The 18,955-nt window shown below is 39.8% G+C and overlaps 1 protein-coding gene across 3 annotated transcripts in view; it reads left to right on the top strand.

Moving 5' to 3' along the window:
* LOC124721398 (SPRY domain-containing SOCS box protein 3) overlaps window positions 1-18,955 on the top strand; it is a 74,428-nt gene that overhangs the window by 41,643 nt on the left and 13,830 nt on the right. For 2 of the 3 annotated variants that reach the window (XM_047246461.1, XM_047246382.1), the window contains exons 6-8: window positions 14,709-14,783; window positions 15,575-15,664; window positions 17,186-17,217. In XM_047246461.1, the coding sequence (XP_047102417.1) occupies window positions 14,709-14,783; window positions 15,575-15,664; window positions 17,186-17,208 (188 nt within the window). In that variant the 3' untranslated portion in view covers window positions 17,209-17,217. Of the gene's footprint in view, window positions 1-14,708; window positions 14,784-15,574; window positions 15,665-17,185; window positions 17,218-18,955 lie in introns of those variants that run through there. The other variant, XR_007006344.1, reaches the window with a different exon arrangement.

The raw sequence follows: 18,955 nt of genomic DNA, 5'->3' as shown, positions 1-18,955 counted from the left end.
GTTTCAAAAAATTGATCCCAACCAGGGATAATGCTTCTTGTTAGCAAGATCTTGCTGCTGTAAATTAACACTGATGTGGTGAAAATGACATAATCTTGGGATCAGATGATCTGTAACCATGCTATGTTTTGTGTGACTTTGGAGAGAGTTATACAAAAACTCAATAATGCTGTGTAGACAATTGCAAATGTGCTACACAAGAGGAAGAATGAAGCCTGGAAAAAGTTTGCTGCTGTAGTTTGTGCTTCAGACAAAAAAAACATAAAAAGTATATCCAGTGCAAACGAAATGGTTGTGTTACTGTTCATTCCACCTCCACGATGGGAGAACAAATGTGCCCCATCAAACAAAAGTAGGGGACAGAGCAATGAGATGGTTCCACCCCTGCATGCGTTTTTGGGCTAATAGCGAGTCGGTTATCTCATTTATTTTTGTAACTTTTCAAAGACTTCTATAAATTTACTTTAATAATTACCACTATGTAGAGAATACACTTTATTATCATATCTTGTTTTCTTATATTATTGTGTCATCACAGACCCAGTAAAACACACGGACACAGAGGGATGGAGGGGGGGGGGGGGGGTAATCTGAGCTGTTCACTGTGTTGGTATTGTTGAGGGTGGCACCCTGTGGCATTGCTCTGTTGCGGTTTGTGGCAGGAGGGGGGTGGCGGGGCAGGGCAGGGATTGGGCTGTGAGTGATGGGCCAGTGGGAGCCAGTGATAGACTGATGGTCGAGAAAAATACTTTATAAGTTTTCGATTACTCGTTTCTCCGTTGTCAGAGTGAGGGAGACAAGTCCTACTCAGGCACAGCAGACTGAGTGGCGATGGTCAATGGGCGGCTGACCTCCGCCCAGCGGGATAGTACATGCATCGTCACCCTGCGGTGCTGACATCAGGGCGACCAGGAAATTGGCGGTCTGTCAGTAGGCCAAGGCCCTAACATCAGCAGCATGTTTCTTTTTCTTTTTCTTCTTCTTCTTCTTCTTCTGCCTCTGCCTTCTGCTGTTGAGCACCTGTGCCCAAGCAATTCAGCCACGGCTTGAATCTTCCACAGTGACGAGGGAAGACGCTCGTGCACAGCACATGACATGATGCCTCCTAGCAGGAGTCTGGTGTCGCCTGGCACTGTGGCATCAGTCCTACAGGGTGGACTTTGTGCTGGAGGTGGTTTCCCTGACCCAGTCTCGAACCCGTGGTGGCAGCTGGTGGTGCCCAGTCATCCCATTGTCTGGTGTAGTCCTGGCATTGTGGTAGTATTGCTGGGCTGTGAATGAATCTGTCTCAAAATTCACAGTTATTTATACTGCTCCATGGCACATTTGTTGCACTATTGCCCCACACCTGGTCACACAGCTCACAAAGTGATTCAAGCCCTGGTGTGGCGATACCGTCCTGCCCGCTCTGGCTATTACTGCTGTGAGGTGCAAGTCTTGCAGAACAAGACTACCAAGTCTTGCAGTACTTTCGTGTACATATTGCTATAACATACATGCTGCACAATACACTTATTGGCCAGCAATAGCTACCACAATGCTCCATGGAGGTTTTTTACAAATCCTTACAATTTTTACTTAAGGCTAGGTAGTGACGCTATTGTGTGTAATAATTATCATGCCCAAAGATTACTTAAGTACAAGGCACTGCCACAAGTCCTCAGTTATACGCGTGAATTCATGTACTCACTGTCCTTTCTGTGCTGGTGTGGTCCACTTGTAACCAGCAACAGACTAAAATGACAAGTTTTCAGTTAAATCAGCAGCAGTGGAGACTGGCTAGCCGAGTCTCCTAGCATATGGGGCAACAAGTTCAGAGATGTCATAGAACCTTCTGGCAAGTTTGAAGTGTGTTCAGGGCTCATTTCTGATCTCTGATGTTTACCACTTAATAATTTGTTTCTGTATGGGATAGAAATATTAATAATTTTCTTCATTACCTATGTAGTCACATTATGCAAGAATGGACCATGATTTCAAATGAGTGAGAAATATGTGTTCAGGTTGGAGATGTAAATGTAACGAGAGGATATAAGTTGCCGTAAGTTCTAATTTTAGCGTTGAAAGCAAATTCTTCTCATGATACTTCCTACAAGAATTTTTTTCCCCTCTTCATACAAACAGACCAGAAATGAATTGTAAATGGTGCCACCCATATAGGTTTCATCTCAAACAAATTTTTTCATAGTAACACATTCTGAGAGACAAGGTTCCAAATAAAGGAAAGAAAGATCTGTCTCCACAGTAAACGACTCAGAATAAACACAGTGAAATACCTCACACAGTCCAACAATAAACTGTATTTTGAATACCTTAATGATACTGTGTCAGACACTGCCTGTCGGTAATAAACTCCAGTGTAGGTTGCAGAATGACAAAAGAAAACAGGTGAACACAATAATTTTACTTTAACTATATCAATACATGCAGTTTAGCTTTTATTAATGTACATAAAAGTCTGAGAATAGGTGTCAGTACAAGAAATGATCAGTGGCTTGCAAGAAAATAAAATAATGGACCAGAGGTACTGATTGTTTTCAATCAGACCACTTTCCTCCCTGGGGAAGGAAGTAATATAGCAAATTCAAAAGTAAATGTTTCAAAATTCTGTAGATAACTTTGTTGCAATGTCTTGTACTGATTATTATTCATTGAACAATAAGACACTATTGAGTTTGCTTATATCTTGTTTTCAATCCTAGCTGAATTCTTATTAAACACTTGATAGTGTCACCATAAATTTCATTGTTAGCCATGAGGATTATCAAAGCAAAACTCGCACTTATACACAACTAAAAGCAGGGCAAATTGAAATTTCAACTTGAGGAATTGCAGATTTAAAAGAAATTTTGGAATAGAATGAAATTACCAATTGGCATAAACAAGGCTGCTGCAAATGACTCTCAGAGTTCTGTATTTTCCAGAGTATTACATGTACATGCATGAATAGAACCATAAACTGAGGGTTTGTATTGTGCCTGCCAGTTGACATTATGAGTGCAGTGCCTTTATGAAATAGTGACAAAGAAAGAACAGACACATTTCACTTCCAAGCTGATATTTGGCAACTATTCACTTATCTGGAAAGGTTAATCGCCACAGTGCGAGTATGTGGAGCACTGAAAATCCTCATGAAATTGTGATGCATGAATGAGATTTACTTAAGCTTAACGTTTTCTGTGTAACATCACGGACAAAGCTGTGTGGACTGTTTTTCTTCTGTGAGAAGACTGTAATGGGTACCACTTGACCCTGATACGTTCCAGTTGTGATGTTTCCCACAACTGACTGCTGATTCTGAGAATTTCATCTTCCAACAAGAAGGGGCACCCTCTCATTGGAGCACTGACATTCATTGCTACCTAAACTATGAACTTCCAAATCGCTAAATTGGATGTAGTGGTGAATATGTTCACATGACACCACAGGTCACCTGATGTACTGCCTTGTGACTTTATCTTTGGGGGTTCATTAAGGACCATGTTTACATACCCCCACTGCCAAGGACACTTGACCAGCTCAGAGAACACATCAGTGCTGATGTGATGACCATTGACAGATATTGCTACATAAGGTACTGAATAAACATGACTACCACTTGGACATGTGTAATGTCATTGGAGTGGTACTCATAGAACATTTGTATATTAAAAATTCGAACTTCGTGAGTTTACAGTTCTATTAATGCATCAGTCATGTTCGTACATGTAATACTTTGGAAAATATAGAGCTTTCAAATGAATGAATCATTTAGAGTAGCCCTATATAAAACTGTAGTTTGCCTGAAACACAATGATATTATTTCTTTGCAGAATAGCCTTCTACAAATGAATCAGTTTACTGTTTTACTTAATTTCCTTAATGCTTTAATATGTTAATTCAGTAATTTTATGAAGAAGATTGGTATTAGTAGTAGTGTAAAAGCCAATAAATATATTTCTGTAGACTTGCCATAGACATTCTGCAAAAACATTTTAGAAACCTCATGCTAGTTCCTGTTCAATAGGATATATGTGATTGCATGTGGTATAAGTAAGGAATAGCACTATATATATTGAAAATAATTGTCTGCAGCACTCCCTTGTCTGCTCGAAACTACACTATTGGTGTTATGTTTATGCGTCTGCATGTCTATCCCTCTTACGCTGTCCCTATACTATCTACCATAGTGGCATCCATTTGGCCACTGGCGCCTTTTACTTTAGCCCAGTTGAGAGTCTGTATGCAGAAGCTGCCCAACTACGCTGTCCTACCACCATGACTTTCTACTCAGCAGATATGCATGCCGTTTGCCTGCCATGCGTGGCCACCCATCCTATGCCTCCTCCTTTGATGACTCCTTTGATTGCCAGTATGGGGCACGTTCCTCTTCTGTGTTACGTCCTGGAGTTCACTTTCAGCTCTTGCTCCGGCAGCTTAGCTTCACACTATTGCAACTTTCCCAATGGGTGTGAACCCTTTGCCACCTTGGCTTCGTGTGGTAGCCCGTGTTCACCTTGGCCTTCATTCGCTTCCTAAGGACACTACTCCAGCCTCACTGTATCACCTTCAGTTTCACGATGTTCGCCTGGAACTTCATGATGGTACCTTTGTGTACACTGATAGCTCTCGGGCTGAGCATGGTGTCAGGTGTGCCTTTGTCATTGCTGCTGACGTTTTTTGGTATCGGCTTCCGGAACACTGCTAAGTATTTACAGTAGAGCTCTTCACCCTGTATCAGGCCACATAGTACATCCGGCGACACAGGCTTTTCAATTGCGTCGTATGTGCAGACTCTCTCAGTGCCCATCAAAGCCTTCGTGTGCTGTACACCAACCATCTATTAGTGCAATGGGTCCAGGAATGCTGTCACTTGCTCACTCTTGATGGGGCCACTTGTGATGTTCATGTGGGTTCCGGGTCATGTCAGTCTGACAGGTAAAGAGGCCACTGAAGCTGCTGCTAAGGCTGCAGTCCTCGTACCTCAGCCTGCTAGTTCTTATTTTCCTTCCGATGATCTCTGTGGTGCCATCTGTCAGCAGGCGGTGTCACTTTGGCATCACGACTGGTCCTCCCGTCATGGGAACAAGCTCCAAGTTATTAAGCCTCTCCCAGCAGCTTGGACAACCTCTTCTCAGTTCTCTCACCACAAGGAGATCATATTAACTAGGTTGAGTATGGGGAATTGTCTTTTTAGCCATTGCCATTTGTTAAGTGTTGCTCCCCCATCACTTTGTGCACATTGCACTAAACTTTTGATGGTCTGCCATTTCCTGACGGAATGCCCTTTTTATAACCGCTTACGTTCTTGTTTGTGTTTGCCATCCGAGTTATAGGCTATTTTAGCGAACGTCGCGCGGTCTGTTGCCTGCATTTTACTTTTTATGCATCGTAGCAATATGGCGACGGCCATTTAATTTTTAGTTATTGTCCTCTGTTTCTTTATGGCGTATTTTATAGACCTTTTTCCACGTCCCTGATTTTAGCTGTCTTCTCTTCTGTCGATTGAGATTGACATGTAGTCATTTTTAACTCCTCTTTGTCTTCGCGTTCTACAGTTTTGACATGGTCACATATGACCCTAGTTGTTTTTGCACCCTAAAACAAAAAAAACGAAATAACTGCAGCACATGGCAGAATAGTAGCTGTCAAAATTCAGTTTTTTCATATTTAAATAGCTTTTCTATTATAAGTAAAGATCATTTCTTCTGATGCTGCAGTCAGTCAATCCTTGAAGAACATGAAGAAGCAGTTAGAACTGACTCAAATAATTTTTATTACTGAAGAGAATCATTTTCATACTAGCCAGTGAGGCAGGAGCAGTAGAGTAGACCTGATATATCTTCAAGGTCTTCAATTGGGAAAACCTGGTAAACAATAAAACATGAGTCACTTGGGTATTAAAGGAGGGCAAAAGTCACTCCATACACTTTACAAAGATAAATAAAAGATATGGTAAATCTCTCAGTTCTCTGTTTAGACCATGGATCCTGCCGTTGTAGATCTCCATATTGTATCCTTAATTTTTTTGTTTTTCGTATGTGTGTTCTGATTAATAATTTTTATAAATTAGGAATCCTCCAATGCTGAACTTCGTGAGTTTACAGTTCTATTAATGCATCAGTCATGTTCGTACATGTAATACTTTGGAAAATATAGAGCTTTCAAATGAATGAATCATTTAGAGTAGCCCTATATAAAACTGTAGTTTGCCTGAAACACAATGATATTATTTCTTTGCAGAATAGCCTTCTACAAATGAATCAGTTTACTGTTTTACTTAATTTCCTTAATGCTTTAATATGTTAATTCAGTAATTTTATGAAGAAGATTGGTATTAGTAATAGTGTAAAAGTCAATAAATATATTTCTGTAGACTTGCCATAGACATTCTGCAAAAACATTTTAGAAACCTCATGCTAGTTCCTGTTCAATAGGATATATGTGATTGCATGTGGTATAAGTAAGGAATAGCACTATATATATTGAAAATAATTGTCTGCAGCACTCCCTTGTCTGCTCGAAACTACACTATTGGTGTTATGTTTATGCGTCTGCATGTCTATCCCTCTTACGCTGTCCCTATACTATCTACCATAGTGGCATCCATTTGGCCACTGGCGCCTTTTACTTTAGCCCAGTTGAGAGTCTGTATGCAGAAGCTGCCCAACTACGCTGTCCTACCACCATGACTTTCTACTCAGCAGATATGCATGCCGTTTGCCTGCCATGCGTGGCCACCCATCCTATGCCTCCTCCTTTGATGACTCCTTTGATTGCCAGTATGGGGCACGTTCCTCTTCTGTGTTACGTCCTGGAGTTCACTTTCAGCTCTTGCTCCGGCAGCTTAGCTTCACACTATTGCAACTTTCCCAATGGGTGTGAACCCTTTGCCACCTTGGCTTCGTGTGGTAGCCCGTGTTCACCTTGGCCTTCATTCGCTTCCTAAGGACACTACTCCAGCCTCACTGTATCACCTTCAGTTTCACGATGTTCGCCTGGAACTTCATGATGGTACCTTTGTGTACACTGATAGCTCTCGGGCTGAGCATGGTGTCAGGTGTGCCTTTGTCATTGCTGCTGACGTTTTTTGGTATCGGCTTCCGGAACACTGCTCAGTATTTACAGTAGAGCTCTTCACCCTGTATCAGGCCACATAGTACATCCGGCGACACAGGCTTTTCAATTGCGTCGTATGTGCAGACTCTCTCAGTGCCCATCAAAGCCTTCGTGTGCTGTACACCAACCATCTATTAGTGCAATGGGTCCAGGAATGCTGTCACTTGCTCACTCTTGATGGGGCCACTTGTGATGTTCATGTGGGTTCCGGGTCATGTCAGTCTGACAGGTAAAGAGGCCACTGAAGCTGCTGCTAAGGCTGCAGTCCTCGTACCTCAGCCTGCTAGTTCTTATTTTCCTTCCGATGATCTCTGTGGTGCCATCTGTCAGCAGGCGGTGTCACTTTGGCATCACGACTGGTCCTCCCGTCATGGGAACAAGCTCCAAGTTATTAAGCCTCTCCCAGCAGCTTGGACAACCTCTTCTCAGTTCTCTCACCACAAGGAGATCATATTAACTAGGTTGAGTATGGGGAATTGTCTTTTTAGCCATTGCCATTTGTTAAGTGTTGCTCCCCCATCACTTTGTGCACATTGCACTAAACTTTTGATGGTCTGCTATTTCCTGACGGAATGCCCTTTTTATAACCGCTTACGTTCTTGTTTGTGTTTGCCATCTGAATTATAGGCTATTTTAGCGAACGTCGCGCGGTCTGTTGCCTGCATTTTACTTTTTATGCATCGTAGCAATATGGCGACGGCCATTTAATTTTTAGTTATTGTCATCTGTTTCTTTATGGCGTATTTTATAGACCTTTTTCCACGTCCCTGATTTTAGCTGTCTTCTCTTCTGTCGATTGAGATTGACATGTAGTCATTTTTAACTCCTCTTTGTCTTCACGTTCTACAGTTTTGACATGGTCACATATGACCCTAGTTGTTTTTGCACCCTAAAACAAAAAAAACGAAATAACTGCAGCACATGGCAGAATAGTAGCTGTAAAAATTCAGTTTTTTCATATTTAAATAGCTTTTCTATTATAAGTAAAGATCATTTCTTCTGATGCTGCAGCCAGTCAATCCTTGAAGAACATGAAGAAGCAGTTAGAACTGACTCAAATAATGTTTATTACTGAAGAGAATCATTTTCATACTAGCCAGTGAGGCAGGAGCAGTAGAGTAGACCTGATATATCTTCAAGGTCTTCAATTGGGAAAACCTGGTAAACAATAAAACATGAGTCACTTGGGTATTAAAGGAGGGCAAAAGTCACTCCATACACTTTACAAAGATAAATAAAAGATATGGCAAATCTCTCAGTTCTCTGTTTAGACCATGGATCCTGCCGTTGTAGATCTCCATATTGTATCCTTAATTTTTTTGTTTTTCGTATGTGTGTTCTGATTAATAATTTTTATAAATTAGGAATCCTCCAATGCTGAACGGATGATTTGTATTTCAGTAGCTGGTAAGTAGGTGCTCCTCTTCTGTCCTAAATATTATTTTTGTTCTTTATTTCTACATTGTGAAGTGTGTGGCAGAGTGTACTTCCAGTTAGGTTTTTTCATCTTCCATTCACATTCAGTGTGTGTAATAAATGACGACATGTATGTGTCTGTGTGTACTATAATTAGACCAATCTTGTCTTCATGGGGGAGTACATAGGAGGCTATACCATATCCCAAGATTTCTCACTTATCAGCAGTTCTTGAATCTTTGTAGTTTATGGGCTTACCACAGGTAGTTGCTGTCTATATTCAGGCCTTTGTCTTTTCAGCATTTGCACAAGAAATCTCCTGTGGCTCAAACCTGTGACCATTCATCATTTCTGCCCTTAAGAGAAAAAGACTGGCCGTATACAGGATGAACCGCCTAAAACTTGCACCACAAATATTGCGTGTATGGAAAGTGATATCGATGTGCGGTTTTCACAGAATGTATTGGTAGTCAGGGTCTCATATTGTTAGCCAGTCATCAGGTTTTAATAATACTTAGAAAGTGTAGTTTTGTGCAAACATACGCTTTCCAAAATGGAACAATGCCTATTGACATTAACAACCTAAAGGTAGGGTAGATGAGAATTTCAGTGATGTTTGTTGCAGGATTCTAGTGCAAGTCGTTTACGAGATATTGTATTTTGAAAAGTTTCTACACTGACACTCGTTTGTGGCTTTCAGCCAGAGTAGTTGCTAAGTATGATGTTATGTTCAGTTACAGTGTGCTTGTGTGTTCCTTGAGTGCACTGCGACTTGCTAGGCAGTTAGTGTGTGACAGTAGGTTGTGAGTGGTCAATGGGATTTACCAATGCAGAAAAAGCCAACATGCTCATCTTGTTGGAGAGTGTAGGCAGAATGGAGTTTGTTCTTTTGTGGTATATGGGGCAAGATATCCCAATAGATGTCAACCATCTCGGCTATTTTTTGTCAACCTCTTCAACCAGTTATGTGAAATTACCTGTGCAACACCTATAACAGCAGGAAACAAGTGATGACAGAAGAAGAGAGAAATTAATGTTCTTGCTAGTGTTGCAGCTGAACAGCATGTTAGGAGGAAGTGGCACGAGTCAGTCAAATGTCTAATGCATTCTCCATTGACATAGGCCCATCCCTATCACTTCTCTCTTCATCAAGAGGTGCACAGAAACAATTATGAGAAGCGTGTTAACTTCTGTACATGGCATTAAGACAGGATACTCCAGATGATGTATGTATCTTGTGTAGTGATGAAGCCTCATTTACCAGTCACTTACAGGTAAACTGCCAAAGTGTCCACTATTGGTCTGTTGACAATCCTCGCATTGGCCTCTTCAGGTGGAATGTCAGTGACCATGGGATGTAAACATGTGGTGTGGGGATTGTGAACCAGCAGCTCATAGGCCCATGTTTCGTAGATGCACAAGTGTCAGCCTCCTAACAGACCACCTTTCGTGAATGGTAGAAGACAGTCCTCTTCAGACTAAGAGGAACATGTGATACCAACATGATGGCTGTCCAGCCACTAGTGCATGAAGTACTACTGCATGTCTTCACAAATTGTTTCCAAGTCACTGGATTGGACCCAGAGGATGTGCACCTTGGCTGGCTTGTTCCCCAGATTCGACACCTGTAGACATTTTCCTTGGGGAAAGCTGAAAGACACTGTCTACAAGGACATACCAAGTACACCCGATGATATGCAACAACGAATTAATGCATTATGCTCGGACATCTCTGCCAAAATGCTAGGATGTATACAGCAGTCATTCTGTACTATATTGGAAGTGTGTTTTGAATACAACCTGTGATGTCCAGTTATCATTTTACTGGTCAGAATTCACATACAGTATAACGAGCGTAGATAGAAGTGTTGTTATTTAATGTGTGCTGTCCAAGGTATTGTATAAGTTTCAGTGTGGAAACTTTCAAAATTTGACATCTCGTAAACAACTCACACTAGAATCCTGCAACAAACACCATTGACATTCTAATTTACCATACTTTTAGTTTTTGTCAATAGGCAGTGTTCCATTTAAAAAAGTGTGTTTGCACAAAAAATACACTATCTAATTATTATTACAACCTGTTGATTGGCTATCAATACGAGGCCCCGACTATCAATCCATTCTGTGAAAACGGCACTCCTATAGCACCTTCCTTTTTCGCAGTACTTCTGATCCAAGTTTTAGGCAATTCACCCGTATGCTACATAGCCAGCACTACAGTCACCTTATGTATTGAAGATTTGTAGCCAGCCTCTCCTCATTCAGCAACATTTACATGTGGTGCAGAAAACTTTCAGGCCACATTTCTTGCAGAATTGCTCATCTCCAATAACATCACAATACTATCATGTAAACAATGTTTTAGCTATCTGACTGACGATTTCAGAACACTCTAGGATCTGAGCGAGACATTGCCTTGTGGAATTATGTATGGTGACAGAAATTGTAGATCATTCTGAGTAAAATAGATGTATTATAAATTTAATAGCTTCAGGCCTCTTTGACATACCTCGCTTTTATTTATTCCCAAAACAACATAGATAGTAATATGTTTCAAAATAGTGTTTGTTAATCTAAGTGATTTATGGAGGTAACAAGGATTCAAGTACTGAAAGAGTTTATTTCAGATGTGTTTGAGACAAGAAGCCAGATCTGCACTTTTGTGACAGCACTCACAAAGTAAAGTTTAGGATAGAGAGAAAGCAGTAGTTTTGTTCCTTCCATACTGCTATGAATACTTATGACAGAAAACAGTATATGTACAAATCCTATTAAGGAAGATAGTTTGTAATTAATAATATTTCAAACTACTGTTTTTTTTTTGTGAAATTATGCAACTAATTGTTTTCTTATGGAAACAATAAAATCAAGCAGACTTGAATACAGGTCAGCAGTATTCCTTTGTGGACTTCTTGCACATTGGTGGACAATTCATGAGTAGTTGTATAGGTTCTCTGTTTTTTCTGTGAAAGTGGTTTTTGTTTTCATGTAGAAGGTTTTAAACTACTTCCAGGGTGGGGACAGGGTGGTTGGGGTTGGGGCCTCTCCTGCACCATGCTCAGTCCGGACACTCAACCCCTACCTCCTTGACCAGCTCAAACTTTAATCCTTCTTTTATTCTGTTTTAATTGCTTTTAGATGTGGTTTGCCTCCTTTTCTGCTGCACCCTATTTTTCATTTTAGGGCTAGCACTCTGTTGAATGGTGGTTTCGCTCCTACTGACTTACGTCGTCAGAGCATGTTTCTGGAGGACATCATTTACACCAGATGAACTACCCCTGAACTGAGGGACTGATGACCTTGCTGTTTAGCCCCCCAACCCCCGACCAACCAAGCTTTGTTCTTGCAACCATGCCAAGTTTACAACACTTTACTGTGTAGTACTACTTTTCACACACAATGATTTCTAAAATTAAATACCATCGAGTCTGGTTTATAGTGTTGTGTATTTTTATAAACAGAATTAGTAAGTAGAAACATTTTTATACATCTCACATAGAAATTTGTGGTTGGAGAATGCTAATAATTTTTAATGTTTGAGCCACTGAATTGGCACAGGCCTTTTATTTAGCTGTACACTCTTTGCCTGTGACTTGGCAAAGAGGACTTAGTGATGAAGTAGTGCCGCAAATGACTGCCCTGGTCCAAGGGAGGAGGTCCTACAAATATGAACAAACAAGGAAATGAGGTACTGTTTGTATGTTTACCTTCTTTGTTTGAAGCCCACTGTTTTATTTTCTGCCATTGTAGTGATCAGACAGCTTGCTCATCAAGATATTCAGACTTCCACTATGTATACGACAATCAAAATAGTTAATGTGGTTTTAGGCCATGGTGAATGTTGCCAAGAGCAATGGTGCAATTCTATGTTAAAAAGTATGTGGTCCTGCAAACATTATAAAAATAAATTTAAAAAACTGTAAATGTGAAGACTATAGATCATCCACAAACAAAAAGACCAGGAACTAATGAGAGAAATAGACCTAGCATTTTAGCAGCAGTAATGTACAATTCACATGTCACTATAAGCCTCCTTGAAAGTGCAAGTGGCATCATTCAAAAGAGTATTCCGAGAATACAGCATTCCACCCAATTTTGTCCTTCCCACATTTCACTCCGCCAGCAGCTTCGTGACACTAGCTTTCAGAACAGATTGCAGTTCTCAGAATGGTGTCTACGAAAACTGAATGGGGATTTGGCATTTCTATGCAAAATTACATTTATGCATGAAGCATTGTTTATGACCCATGAGCAGATCAATCTTCACAATATGTTCTACTGGTCAATCGAAAATCCATAGTGGCTTGGTCTATCGATGTGTGGTATGGGCTTTTTAGCAACTGCACCATTGGTTCCTGTGTTAGTGAGAGGACTAGAAATAGTCACAAGTATTTGCAATTCCTAACAGATATGCTGCCACAGTTACTGGAAGGAATCTCACAGGAAATAAGGCAGTCCATGTGGTTCCACTGTGTTCGATGTCCCACCAGTTTTGTGCAGTAAATTACAGGCCTTCTTAGCAGAACATTTGTAGGTTGTTGGATCAGCTGTCCGAGACATACAAAACGGCCTACACACTCACCTGACTGACGCCTTTTTTCTCTATGAAGAAAATTTAATAAGATCCAAAAAAAGGCTGACTCCGACAGAGTACGAAATGGCATATAACACTGTCCTGTGCTGTGATAGGTCCTAATGAAATTAAACTTGCAGTGCTATTTGTATGTAATTGCTTTGTAGCATCCGTAGTGGTGCCCAACATCAACATTTTGAGCACTTGATGTGCCAATCATGATAATATAAACAAAAACCATACCCTAGTTTTGGTTTTGCTTACATTTGTTAGGACACATGTTTGTGGGACCTCTTCTACTGATGGCGGGTACTGGTTTGTGGCATTGTTATCTTGTTACAATTTAATCAAGTTCTTTACATGTTGTAGCAGCACAGAACACAGCAGTATCCAGAGGTGTATCCAGACCACCATCATTTATCTGCTGATGTTGCACCCTTGGCAAGACATCAACCATTTCTGTGGTTCAAAGTACTGCCATCCAGCAATAGCTGGGTCTGAGATACTGACTGACTTTTGGGAAGCTTCTGTGCTAGCCAGCAGGTTAAACGCCACAAAGGAATGTGGCAGTGATACTCCTTCCATCTTTTTCAGTGCCAAAGAGCTGCTTTTAAACCGTAGCCTGGTCAAGTAGGTTATGATTAGTACTACCAGGCCGCACCTGGCACATGTCATGTCAGTCGTCACCAGGAGTTCTACTGGTGCATCCTTGGAGTTAACACCATAACAAGGTCACTGCTGTCGCCAGGCCGCGATATGAGGACCACTGTCTTACTGCCCAGGCCCTGATAGCCAACACTCTGCCGCTACCTCTACGAAACCACTAACCATTGTATCTCCCACCAGGTGCCCACAGCAGTTCTCCAGCCTTCAGTCCAGGGTTAGAGTAGGCAACGTCGCAACCTGCCACAAATGAGAAGGCATCACTGGCTGCCCTGTGCCCAGAGTAAAGCAGCATTTTGCTGATGGCCACCACCGGCAACTTGGTGCCACCTCCCATGCAGCACTTGTACCGCACTAGCTAAATGCTATGTCTGTGATACACACTGTGCCAATTGGAAATATCAGAACACCAAACTGCACCAGAGTCAAGGACACATTACAATTGCTGCTTAATATTAATGGGTTAATAATGAACTGTTTATGTTCACCAATTGTTTGTTTGCAGCTTCCCACATAACACCCATATCTGAAACCACCAAAAAGAACCCAGAGTGCCGCAGGTGGGTATTGAGCCCACTTTCACACCGAGATGGTCCCTGCCAACTAGTAGTGGTCATTTGTCCTGTGATCTCTACAATGTTATGTTGTTGAAATTCTCTTTCTATGTTCTTTCCAATGGCACAGAGAAAAGTTAAAGGTCCATTTATGTTAAAAATTACGTGGATACATTTGAAAATTTGCCATCAAACTTTATGAAGGCTTCACCAAGAAATATTTACTTGCTCTGTTTATATTTTGGGTGGCCTGCTTAGCTGTTTCGTCATATATGCTCAATCTGCATCTCTTGATATGATATCAGGTTACAAGCATTTTGATTATTATGAATGAAGTACTGCAGAAAACTTTTTGAATGACGTTTGTTACATGAATATGTTACTCTTTTTTTTCCCTTCAGCATCTGGTACCATGAATGTTAAAGACAGCACAGAAAGCCGTACAACACAGCAGGAAGACACTGAACATGATACAAGTAAGTGACAATAGGTTGTCAGAATAAACATACATGATACATTAGTAAATTAGTTTTCATTAGTTAACACGTGCATTGTGGAATACTGGTAAAACATTTAATAAAGAAGAGAACAAATGTAGGGTGGATACAATTTCTAGAAATAGCTGAATTAACAAATTGATAGTTTCCGTTGCTTTCAAATGAAGCAATAAGTCTTACATTTATGGTGTAATAACATGGTCATGTACTCTGTGCTAACATAATTTCATCAGCTTTTTTAATACTTCCAGTTGTTCAATATGGTTTCACAAGTTGCAGTGTGTATACTTAATACCAGCTTGTAGACAAAAGAATGTGGTATATTTAAAACCATTTGACCTTAAATGTGTAGAAAATTGTTACTATTGCCTTTATAAACATGAAGTGTTAGTGTTTTCTAAAAGACTATAATTAAGAAATAAATATTTATAAGACTGAAAAATTTCACTAAACATTTTAAGCCCTCTAAATACCTTTCATGACAGCAAAAGAAAACAAAGCGTACCTAAAGATTATAATATTTAAGAGGGATTATAATTTACTGCCTTCTGACAGTCATTTCCATTGCATTTGATCTTGGGCTGTACACTGTGTCTGCTGCCCCCCTACCCCTCCAACTTATTTCATTGGAAGAACTTAAATACACTGGCTATTCGCTTCATCAGCCGTCACTTACTCCATTGCTGTCACCACTTTTGGGACCTCTGACAGTTTTATCTGATGTTCCAATTAAAATCGTTAACCAAAATTGTTCAATTATTCTATTACAGCAGCCGTAACTGGATGTGTGTCACATGTGATTTTGGACAGTGATGCGGACAGTGACCTAGAGACATCGTCGCTCGAAAATAGTCATGCAGGTAAGCCCCTACCACTTCCCGCAAGAGAGAGAGAGAGAGAGAGAGAGAGAGAGAGAGAGAGAGAGAGAGAGAGTTAGTGTTAGTGAGTTTCTATTTGTAATACTTGTCTTACTGTGTTAAACATGTAACATAAGATTGTACTTCTTAATTAGTGGATGTTACAGAATTTTAAATTTGGTTGATAACTACACAAAATATTGAAAATCAAATTTTTGTTGTCCCTGGAAGGTATCAGATAGGCGCCCTGCAACTTGTTCTGAAAACTGGTGCCAGTTTCCAGAATAGTCACTTAGTAATGTAGCTATGAAAAATTTAAACTGGACATACCATAAAAATCTTGGTTACAGTAGGTAACATGTTTTAATAAATGTACACACAGCTTGCTCATTTAGCTTGTCTTGTATCCAGTCCATGTTTCCTGGTACCTTAATTTTTAATTATGCAGGTGGTGGTTCCTTCAGTTAACTTTCTACAATTCTGTTCCTCTTTTTATCATTTTGTTTCTCTGGCACAAGCATAAATGTAATTTATGACTAATTCAGTCATTTAACTTTGCTATCCTCTGTGCCCATAAGTAGATGTGATATTGCATTCTTTTATAGATAATGCAGAGATGTAAACACCGGTTGTAGTAATGTGGCATGTGCATACGCTGTGCTGTTTATGATGCATTATCCCCTACAACTAAGTGTGGTTGTTTATGTTCAGTTTGGTGTTCTAAATATACTGCATATCTAAGACAGGTTATGAGCAGGAATTTTCTCTGTTAACCTTTCTAGACCTGAAGAAGATTGTGTAAAAAAACTAAATCTATAGTCTGAATTATATAAGGGGCTTTCAAAAAGAAATGAGCTGTAGGCGTAATAACAGAAACCAGTACCTGTATGTTAGAAGTATTAACCCTGGCTGTTGAGACACTTGTCCCACTGTGGCACAAGACGGTGAATGGGTGTCTCATAAAATTCCCGGGGCTGCAATGTTAAGGGTCAAGGTTTGTGAGTAACGCTGGGCATTCACTGTTGTCCCGTGCTGCAGGAAGTGAATCAGAAGGGGAGCCATCTTGGTCAAAGAAGAACATCAGCATAACCTTTCCTGCACTCGTGTGGAGCTGTACCTGCAGAACTGGTTAACAATCGCAGCCCCGGGAATTTTATGAGACAGCCATTCACGGCCTTGTGTCACAGTGGGACAAGTGTCTCAACAGCCACGGTCAATACTTCTAACATACAGGTACTGGTTTCTGTAATTATGCTTCCGACTTGTTTCTTTTTGTACACCCCTCGTAGTTTGTGACAAAAAATAAATAAACAAATAAATAAAAACATATAGTAGAGTATGAGTTGCTGCTTTCTTTTTCACATCTTCAGGATGAATCAATACATACTTTCTACTGTAGATAAAATTACCACTGACAGTTCTCATATGCACCCAAGCATTAGTGGGCATATTTCCAAATTATGCGACAAGTGCTCTGTTAATGCCAACAGATTAATAAGATTAATATAATCTTTTCTTTTGCAGGCTTAGTCAGTGCACGCAGTTAAATATGAGAGGTAAGCAATGCGCACTATAACTTTATTGCATCCTTAATCATAGATGTACTCTGGTTTTATATTGTTAAATAGGTGATTGGATCTACTTGTAATTTAAAAATGGAACTCAAGCAGAAGGTGGGGAACAGAAATATCAGTGCTGGAATGTAGAGAATATGGGAAGTGAGCATTAGGATGGGATGTTGGTAAATGGCATGAGTGTCATATGTTTGACTGAATGAATGTTTTCTTGTTTACTTGTCTATGGAGTTAACTTCCATGTTTAGTTTTTGTGCTAATGAGAAGTTTTGAGTGTAGTGTAACTGAGATGACAGATCATACTCACATTTCAGATATATGACAGATCATCACTCACATTTAAGATAGTGTGTTGAATTGCCGATAGGCAGAAAAATAAAATAGTGATAAATGTTATGCTATCACCTTAAACAAGAAACTTGTAAGAAGATTTGCAACCAAATTGGGTATGAAATGGTAAAAGTGATCATAACCATTGCTTACATGATGCGAAAGTACCTGTGGATGATACAATTCTAAAATATTTAAGGACCAGTTGCATTATATGCAAACCTTAACTGAAATAGTGTTTCATGTCACTGTCTTTCAAGATACCCAGCAGTGATGACTACACCTTCCTTCTTAAAAGGTTTCAGCACAGAAGGATTAGTAAAAATTGACTGACTGTTTTTGAAATGCCTGTCACATCTAATTAATCTCCATTTTGGCCATATTTTAACAAAAAGGCACACATGCAAACAATTTGATAGTGAATTGTATGGAAGAACAGGCTACTAGAAGAAGGGACACATTCAGGAAGTCTTTCACACAGCACCAGGAACTAAGGAGAAATAAGAATTCAGGGGGACAACTATCCCCACCCCCCATATTCAACCCAACATACATTATTGGCTCTAAATGGTAAAATACTTGCTTATTGCTAAAATAATTTTATTTAACTTCGCTTGTGATCTGTGTGACTGAAATGTAGGATAAAATACAGGATTTTAGAATGACTGAATTTCAACAAGGAAGTACATAACTGTGGAAGTCTATACTGGGTATCTTGTCATTTGCTTGGCCAACTGATACTGGCAATCCAGCACTGTACCAGGAAAACAATTTCATTGATATTTGATGTTAAATTAATGCCTATGACATCGGGAATAATAATTATATTACAGATACTTATCAAAAACTAAGTATGTAAATTTAGAGTCCATGTATGAACAAATGATTGTTTAAAAAAAAGGGTCAAATTTGTGCCAACAAGACCATAACTGCAATCACAAGCTACTGGAATTTGAACGTAGGAAAGAGGCACATCTGAAAATAGCTCAGTATGTAAATTGCCATCAAAATATTTAATGTATGTGTCGTAGCAAAATCAATAAGAGTGTGATTTGATAAGTCTGGTAAATTTCCATGAAAGAATGGAACATTTTTGTTGTGCCTTCTTGATTATTCAAAGGATTGTGTAAAGCTGTTTGAATTGGTCAGCGTGTTGATTGTAATTGAAAATGGAGGAAACAGAGTTTTGTGCTGTTATGAGATATCTTTATTTGATGGATTGGACTGCTGCACAAATCAAAACAATTAGATGTTCACATGGACTCTGCACCATCATTGAACATGATTTACTTTTGAATTAATGAGTTTAAACATGGTCGTACAAGCACCAAAGACGAAGCACAATCCGGCTGTTCAGTTGTCTTCACCACAAAGGAAACCACTGATAAAA

This window comes from Schistocerca piceifrons, chromosome 1, assembly GCF_021461385.2.
Source record: "Schistocerca piceifrons isolate TAMUIC-IGC-003096 chromosome 1, iqSchPice1.1, whole genome shotgun sequence".
Taxonomy (NCBI): Eukaryota; Metazoa; Arthropoda; class Insecta; order Orthoptera; family Acrididae; genus Schistocerca; species Schistocerca piceifrons.
This window is presented reverse-complemented; position numbering and strand designations above follow the sequence as displayed.